This window comes from Aegilops tauschii, chromosome 3, assembly GCF_002575655.3.
Source record: "Aegilops tauschii subsp. strangulata cultivar AL8/78 chromosome 3, Aet v6.0, whole genome shotgun sequence".
NCBI classification, from domain to species: domain Eukaryota; kingdom Viridiplantae; phylum Streptophyta; class Magnoliopsida; order Poales; family Poaceae; genus Aegilops; species Aegilops tauschii.
The window spans coordinates 328,364,709-328,373,215 of NC_053037.3; the positions used below are offsets into that span (position 1 = coordinate 328,364,709).

General features: G+C 48.8%; 2 protein-coding genes across 2 annotated transcripts; one reads left to right on the forward strand and one right to left on the reverse strand.

Annotated features, from left to right (window-relative positions):
• Window positions 1–2,149: 2,149 nt before the first annotated feature.
• Window positions 2,150–3,105, reverse strand: LOC120975796 (MYB-like transcription factor EOBI). The gene is made up of 2 exons (XM_040402502.3): window positions 2,927–3,105; window positions 2,150–2,800 (listed from the first exon to the last, which is right to left on the reverse strand). Exons 1-2 carry the CDS (start codon window positions 3,063–3,065, stop codon window positions 2,295–2,297), a joined length of 645 nt encoding a protein of 214 aa, XP_040258436.1. The 5' UTR covers window positions 3,066–3,105; the 3' UTR covers window positions 2,150–2,294.
• Window positions 3,106–6,229: 3,124 nt separating this feature from the next.
• On the forward strand, window positions 6,230–8,036 carry LOC109747288 (uncharacterized). Its single transcript, XM_045234431.2, has 2 exons — window positions 6,230–6,555; window positions 7,273–8,036. Exon 2 carries the CDS (start codon window positions 7,341–7,343, stop codon window positions 7,923–7,925), a length of 585 nt encoding a protein of 194 aa, XP_045090366.1. The 5' UTR covers window positions 6,230–6,555; window positions 7,273–7,340; the 3' UTR covers window positions 7,926–8,036.
• Window positions 8,037–8,507: the final 471 nt, after the last annotated feature.

Sequence of the window (8,507 nt, forward strand, 5' to 3'; positions counted from 1 at the left end):
CCTCAAATACATGCAAACTCATGCACATCGATCATACACATGAATATCACACGTAAATAATATTTGTTCATAGCGAACACACATAGTTCAAACATAAAATTTATTTGAAGTGCACAATTCAAACATTAAACTCATTGGTTTTCATTGTGGTTCCACATATGCTCCACAAAACCATTCAGTAGTTGCACGTACACCTATTTTGGGATGTGGACTTGTACTCCGAACTTCTCAAAAATATGAGTTCGGGCTGCCCCCTCACCCTCTTCCTCGACAATCATATTGTGCAAAATGACACAACATGTCATCAAATGACACAAAGTCTCTGATTCCCACATCAGTGCAGCTCCACGAACAATACCCCAACAAGCTTGGAGCACTCTGAATGCTCTCTTCACATCCTTCCTAGTTGCTTCTTGCATTGTTGCAAAGTGGCTTTGTTTGTTGCCATGGGATCAGATATGGTCTTCGCAAACGCCGCCCACTGAGGATAGATACCGTCGACAAGGTAGTATGAGTTGTTGTAGTTGTTTCCATTGACGGCATAGTTGCACGGCGGTGCTTCCCCATCACAAAGTCTCTTGCATAGCAGAGATCACTGGAGCACATTGATGTCATTGTGAGAACCAGACATTCCATAGAAAGCATGTCAAATCCCCAAGTCCCTTGATGTCACTTCTTCTAGTATGACGGTGGCCTCTTTGGTGTGACCTTGGTACATCCCGCGCAAACCTTTGGGGCAGTTCTTTCGTTGCCAATCGATGCAATCAACTGACCTGGCATAAATGGAAAACTTCTTACCGTTCCAATAGCCATCGAACTTTCTGTACCTTGCAGAGTTGGTTCTCTCATATAGTCCGCTCCAAACACCTTCCCCATGGCGCGCGCATATCTCATAGTGGTACCAAGGCATGTGCTCTCTCCCATCCAGACCATCTCACCAACGGCATCGGCAGCGATACCTAATATAAGCACTCTAGTACAGTCGTGCATTTCTGCAAAGGAGAGGAGTGTTTCCGCAACAATCATTCTTGAGCTTGAAGTAGGGATCATGTGCCTCCACTCCCTCCACCATGTGCAAGAAGAAAGTCTGAGTACACATGAGCATCAATGAAAAATGTTCCAGGGAATGTTTGTCTGGGGTAAAGTAGTCGTTGTAGAGCAGTCGTGCGCCAACGACCCTACCAAAGTTGAAAACTCTCCTCGCTGTGATCAAAACCTTATAGTTTAAAATGTGCTCCACTTCCCTCTTTATTCATTCTGGATGCTCATCATCATCATCATCATCATCATCTCAGCATCTTCGTCGTCCAAATCAAAGAAGTCCTTTTGAATTAACTCATCAAGCTCCTTGTCTTGATACTCCTCATCCGATGAACCCTCCAGATCCATCGTTTTGCCTAGAAAAGAATAAGAAAACTGCTCGGAAAATTTGTCAAACACACAGAAGGCAAGGTGTAATATGAGAAGAGTCGGACGTACCCCAACGACGTACGGGGCGGCAAGACTGGAAAGGAGGAGTCTTATGGCGGTGGTGGCGGCGGTGAGGGGTTGGGACGGTGGCGGAGCTAGGGTGACGACACAGCTAGGGGAGGGCGGTGCCGACGAGGGAGAAAAGAGGAGAGGAAAAGGGTTGGTCGGGCTAGGCCTGGGGATTTGATGAAATTTGTGATGGGTCCTGTCAGTCGGATCCATTGTGGCGGACGCGCCCGGGCGTATGCGGGCCTCCGGATATGGGATAGCTGGGTAGCGAGTTTCGGACTGGTCACCGACCAGACCGTTCGCCAGGACGTATAACGTATAAAGGGCATTTGAGGAGTCCAGCCGTAGATGCTCGAAGTCCCGCCACACGAAATGTAGATATTGATTTTCTTAAGAAAAATGATAGGACTAGGCAGGAAGGCTCTTTAATTTGCTCCTGACTTGGATGTCATGTGCTGTGCAGGCTAAGTAGTGTGTAGTTAGCATGAAATGAGAAAGTGGACACGAGGGTGCAACGAGGAAGTCGCCAAATTTCCGTCTTGAGAGCACGTTACAAACCGCTGATCGTGCTAGTCCGAAATTAAAAGTGCACATGCATTTGCTAGCACGTCCGCCTGCTCACTCATCGGAACAACCATGATTCGTCGACCAGTTTACAGCACAACTTCTTGTAAATAATAGTATAATACCCTACTGCCTTGCTTACACCATGCATAATTGATCAAGTCCGCGTAGTGCCGTTTCTCTGTCAAATAGACGTAGTAGTACTAGTAGCATGCATCCAAGTGAAGTGCAGAATAAAGAGGACGAGTCTACTACAGTGCTTCGTACACTGGGTCTGAAAGCGGGAGAGTCTCCCAGAAATTGTCTTGGACGTTCCAAAAGTTACCGCCGAACTCGGACGGGAAGAAGCGCGTCGCCGACGCGCCCACATGGACCGTTTCGTGGTGGTCGGCGGCGACCCAGCTCTGGTCGGGGTAAGGGAAGCTCGTCTGCGTGTACTCGTCTCCGACGGTGGAGCTGGCGTGGCTCGTCGACGCCGACACAGACGATGTCGCCTCGCTCGTGGCAAGGCACGGCTGCGCTCGAAGCTGGTTCTGGTGCGGCGCCTTCTTGTGTACCCTGGTCCTCCAGTAGTTCTTGACCTCGTTGTCGGTCCGGCCGGGGAGGTGCTTGGCGATCTCGGCCCACTTGTTCCCCAACCTAGAGTGGAGCTCCCGGATGAGCATGTCCTCCTCCGGCGAGATGCTGCCGCGCCGCAGCCCCGGCCTGAGGTAGTTGAGCCACCGCAGCCTGCAGCTCTTCCCGTTCCGGTTCAGACCTGATCGAATCGACACATCATCACAAAGACAAAAGAAATCTTTATAAGCTTCGATCGATATTCAACTCGCTGCAATGCACTACAAAATCTTGGCAATTAATCAATGTTGATCGAGTCTACTCTTACCAGCAGAGCGTGCGAGGTTGTCCCAGGAGCCTTCCCCGTGGTGGGAGATGTATCCGACGAGGATGAGGTCCTCCTCCAGCGTCCACGGACCCTTGCGCACCGCCGGCTCGCCGGCGCGGCCGCACATCATCCTGGCCATCCTGGTCAGCTTCTCTCTCTCTCTCTCTCTCTCTCTCTCTCTCTCTCTCTCTCTCTCTCTCTCTCTCGGGAACAGAGGAGCCCAGTGTTGCGTTGTCCTCGGTGAAGCTGAGCAGGGCAGAGACGAGTGTTTGAATTTTGATCGATCGGAAGGCGTCGGTGTTTATATAGGCGCGCTGAGGGCGGCATTGGTAATATACGTAGTAGAAGGCACGTGCAGTGTAGTATTTGATTAGAGCCACGTGCCCCTAAATTGCTGCTGGCCTGGCATTTGCAACATGCATTGCCATGTTTGGAGGAGGGCAGGCCTGCTTTAGCTTTATTTTGATGTGCTTCCATTTGGGGAGGGCGAGTGCATGTACCCCAAACTGATGGATCGCAAGTGCTACGAATCCATTCCATAGTCGGGTTAACTTATAATTAGAAGAAAGTTGAGCTCATTCTTTCCTGTTCCATTTGCGCCTCACTGCTGCAATGCACACTCGACGGTGACAGAGGACACGTACAGCTGTAACCCCGTCGCGTGCACCAAACCAAACCAAACAAGAGGAGAGGATAGATCTCATCTCATCATCCGAGTGAATGTGCGCTCTCGCTTTCAGTTGGCGATGGAACGATCGATCGAGTCGACAGACGGGGCCGAGTCGTTTCAATCACGCACGTGCGGCGCCGATGCTTGGCTCTCGCGTCGCCTGCTCGCCACTTGCTGCTTGCCCGAAATGGAAGTGATTCCCATCCGACTCGTCCCCGGAACTGGTTAGGCGACATGCCGGATTTGGGAGGGATCACCGTGCAGTGGATTGATTGATAGATGTGCTGTGAGGCCGCTGCAGGCACGTTTTTCCGGTGGGAATAAAGAGGCACGTCGCTCGCGAAAGAGACTTCGCAGCTGAACTGAACATGGACGAGTTGAGCGTAACTCAGATGGGTGGAATTCGTGTGCTAGAACCATCTCGTTGGGTTAAGTTCACTAATGTACGCATTTTTCTGAATTTATTTCTATTTTCCTGACGATATTCTTTCAATGGAAGGAGACGTTCCCATCAACTACAAGACGCTTTCCGATTCAACACCCAAGCCACCAAGATTTCTTAGATGAGTCACTGAATTCTATCTCCCCCAAACACAGTCCTCAATCTTCCCAACGGCGCCAAAGATACCCACGAGAAAAATGAGCGTGGTAGATAGTTTGCGGCAAGAGCACAAACTAACTCAACCGACATGAGGTTCCCTTCCTCCCAGACAGGATTACATGCCACCTTGGCCCCCAGATGTTAATAAACAGCTTTTCGAAGGTCATGGACCAAAAGACGCGGCACACGGTATATCATAGGGAAGGTGGCACACATAGCCGGGAAGCTCCGCAACACCTTGTTATTGTCGATGCCAGCATATCTATTCGACACCACAAGCCTCTTATCAAAATTAGTCACTAAGTAGGTCACCTCCGCAGACCCATGTAAGATGCCCATGAATTGCTCAATGTCCTCTTTTATGGGTGTTGTTGACGTACATAGAGGTTTTGAAGGACCATGCCCCCAACCTGGAGAAGATGGCCCAATCAAAGATTCTTCTTCATGGCCATGCAAGGGAATTGTGTGCCTATGTATTAAAAAGGGAGGAACAACGGTTACATACAGACTAGCCGGAACCGAAGCGGTTAGTCCCGCACAAACAAAAACAGAAAGACTACTATCCCGCCTCTCCGCGTGCTCTAGCTACTCGCCAAAGCTCGAGCTCTGCCTTAGCCTGACTAACCACCTACATGGTGGAGGACGCTATGTTGTTGAACACCCGGCTATTCCGCTCCAACCATATGAAACAAAGTGTGATTGCCACTAGGGAATTTTTGTCCTTGCGTTGTGCCTCCGTCATTGCCGACGTCGTCACGGCTGGCCACCAGTTGCAAAGGCTGTCCATGGGCATCGGCGTGTGAGCGAGAAGGTGTCGAGGGCGTAGCATGTCCGCCCCACACGCGCCTAGAGAACGGGCAGCGGAGCATCAAAGATTTTGAAAGAGCTGGTCGCAAGAGCGAACAATAGGTCACCTTGGCACAACCCCTAGCCATGCCTCTTGGTATCGAGGGGATGCCATTAATGAGAGCCCTCAAAGTAGAAGAGTGAATTATCCTAACCAGCAAGGATATCATGCTAGGCGGTGGATTTTTGATTGAATCCGTGGGCGGCGACCATTTTTTATGTTGCTATAACTTATACATGGAGTTCGTCGAGGTATAATTTGAAAATTGCCCATATGGAGCCACGGTGTGACCTAAGAATATACTACTTGGTTAGATTCTTTCATGGGAAGGTGTATCTCGAGAGGCGATTTGTGGCACGTATATTTGTAGCCGTCAGATTGTCTCGTGATTCGTAAACTGGTTTATTTTTTGCATGTGTTTTAGCCCTTAATTACCTTCGATGGGGTTGATGCTTGCACCTTTTTGTAGCTTTTGGTAGCTCCACCATTCCTCCGATGTTTTTCTTTTGACTTTCAAACTTCAATTCATTTTATTTTTTGAACCGAAAACTCAATTTATAGTTCGTTTGCATATTTGGTTTACCTGTGACGAGGGCTTTGAAACAAGACCACTTTTGAATACCGTTTGACAACTTTTCAAAACTTGACAAGTTTCAACCACTAAAACTTAACAAATAATAAATTCATAAAGTTCCATAAACTAAAACTTAACCCCGCAACCCTAAAACCGTAACCCATAAGCCCTAAACCCGCCATAAAAGCAAATGAAACTTGGTAAAACTTTACAAAACCTGGGTAAAACTTAATATTACGACCAAGTATTAATATTTGAAACTTGGCAAAAGAATTAAAGTTGTCAAACTTTATTTAAGATTGATCTTGTTTGAAAGTCCTCATAGCAAGAAACACGAATATGCAAATGAAATATAAATTGGACCTTTGCTTCAAAAGATATAGTAGATTCAAATTTAAAGATGAAACTAAATATAAATTGGACTTTCAGTTCAAAAGATATAATGGATGGGGTATGCAACTCTGGCGAAAGTTGCTAAAAGCACGCATATGGATAACTAATAAATAAGGAGGTATTTTTCTTGCTGTAATAAGGATAAGATAAGGCTGCTATGACATAACAAAACATTCTGTTTCCAACTATAGTTTGTGTTTGCCAACAAAGCAAAAAAAAAAAAAACATGAAAGCCACATACATGTCTGAAGAGTCAATCTGACATAAGGTGACAGTTCAGCCTTTTTTTTTAATTACTTTCAACAGTTCAATACTAGTTTATCCCACGTCTATCGTTCTCCAGACTGCTTAAAACCCTTCTTCCCCGTTTGCAGTTTCCACACGCTCTACCCTGCCAGCTTATTCCATCCCGCCCCCTTGCAAGACATCTCTCCTTCTCACCTTCTTTCCTCTCCATTTGTATTACTCAGCCGTCGCGACGACTCCTGCCGCCGATAGCGGTCGTCCTCAGCGGCGCATAGATAGCCGCTGTCAAGATCCTCAGGTTTGCATCTCCTTCCCTTCTCAGGTGAGTCCGAATTATTCCTCTGTATGCTGAATTTGGCATGCCCATGCGTGGTTAGTGATTTCTCTTATCAGTACATTAGTCCCGCGTTTAGCTTTCTTGCGACCCAATTGCCTGGTAATGCTGTCAGAAACATCGATCGTTTCGTTTTCCTTCGTTTCTTTGCATTTGTTGAACATGTTATTTCCGGAAGCCGAATGTATCGCTGATTCGAGTCGATCAACCTGTCGCATGCCTGTGCCTAAGTCCCCAGTGTGTATTTGTGCAAGGAAGAGATGAAGAGGGAACGATTCGTAGTGGTCGTCGTCACAAACGTGTTTTCAGAAGGAAAAAGGAGAGTTCAGAGACGTGCTTGCCACATCATCCCCCAAATACTTTCCATCAGACCTACTGATCTTCTCTTCTTCTGCTGAAATGATTTTTTTTTGTCTGTAGATATGTACCTAGCTGTTTTGTAACAACTATACTATACATTTTAAAAGGCAGTACGCACGGTTATCCGGCTAGCACTGCGCTGTCGTCAAACCAAAACCATCAGTCCATCGCACCGGGTCTCCAGTCTGCTTCACAGATTATAATATCATGCTGGCGCGACATTGTAATTGTACTACTGAATGAATCATAGCTTAATTACTGTCTCCAACCCATCGATAACGACATTCGCTGACCATGTACTACTTCATTTGTTGATTCCAGGCAAGAAGTCAGCGACTCCTCTCATACTGGCCGAGTCTACGTACCGTCGGCGCGTTCGGCCGGCGGCAATGGCGTCGTCACCTCCGTACCGGTTCCCCGCACTCTGCGAGGAGGAGCCGACGCGACGCTCCGCCAGGCAGTCATGCGGGACATGCAGCGCGGCGGCGGTGGCCAACTGCGTGGCACTGTGCTGCTGCCCGTGCGCCGTGGTGAGCTGCTTCACGCTGGCGCTCGTCAAGGCGCCCTACGTGGCAGGCCGGCGATGGGTCAGGCGCGCCAAGACGCGGCGTGTCAGCAGGGGCGTGCTGCGGAAGACGAGCCGCGTCCGGGACTTGGACGACCAGCTGTACCAGGCGGAGGGGCTGGGCGGCAGTGGCGGCGCCGCGCGGGCGAGCAAGGAGGACGACTGGGGCGGGCTGGGCAGGGCTGCCGCCTCGGGCTGGTGGGAGAACACCAACGATGTAAATTTGCTCGGGGATGGCAGGATGAGGGTGAGCGTGACGGAGAAGGCGTGGATGGAGATGTACGACGTCGGCCACTGGGGCTTCGGCCGGCTGTCCTTCTCGCTGGCCAGAGACGCCGCGCCCGCCGCGCAGGTGGTCAGGCACGACCCAGAGCCCCAAGAAGATGGCACTGTTGCTGCGGGGCGGTGACAGAGTTTGTGCGGCATGCCACGCCTTGGATAATTGTATTGTGCTACAAACTTTGTTGCACGCGGTGACATTGTGTGTGGTTTGTACGGAAATACGGAATGGACAGCTTGTTTTGGTGATTGACGAGCACCGCTGTTTCAACTACGTACTCCCTCTGTTTCAAAATACTAGCACATATGCCCGTGCATTACAACAGGAGAGATAATTAACGTGCGCACCACAACAGCAACGCGACATAACAATATCAGAATGGTGCCACCCAATGGCAGCAGCGAGACGAACGCTACCAGAAATGCCTATAAATCGTACATTAAAAATCAGCACGTATGATATTTTTGCTACGATTTTTGTACAACTGCTCTGTTATTTAAAATGCCTCATTTCAAATCCTACATACGACATTATTCAGAAGTTGGAGCAATTTTTCGAAATTCGCACAGAGTCGTGAAGAAATCTTGCTAAATGTGTTTTAGCCCATCTCACCTCCCAAATCCACTCTCGTGTCGTGCCCTCCTACCTCGTATTTTTTCTATTGTGTTATTAGTCCACATGCTTGCGCCATTGCTATTTGCCATGCACCCT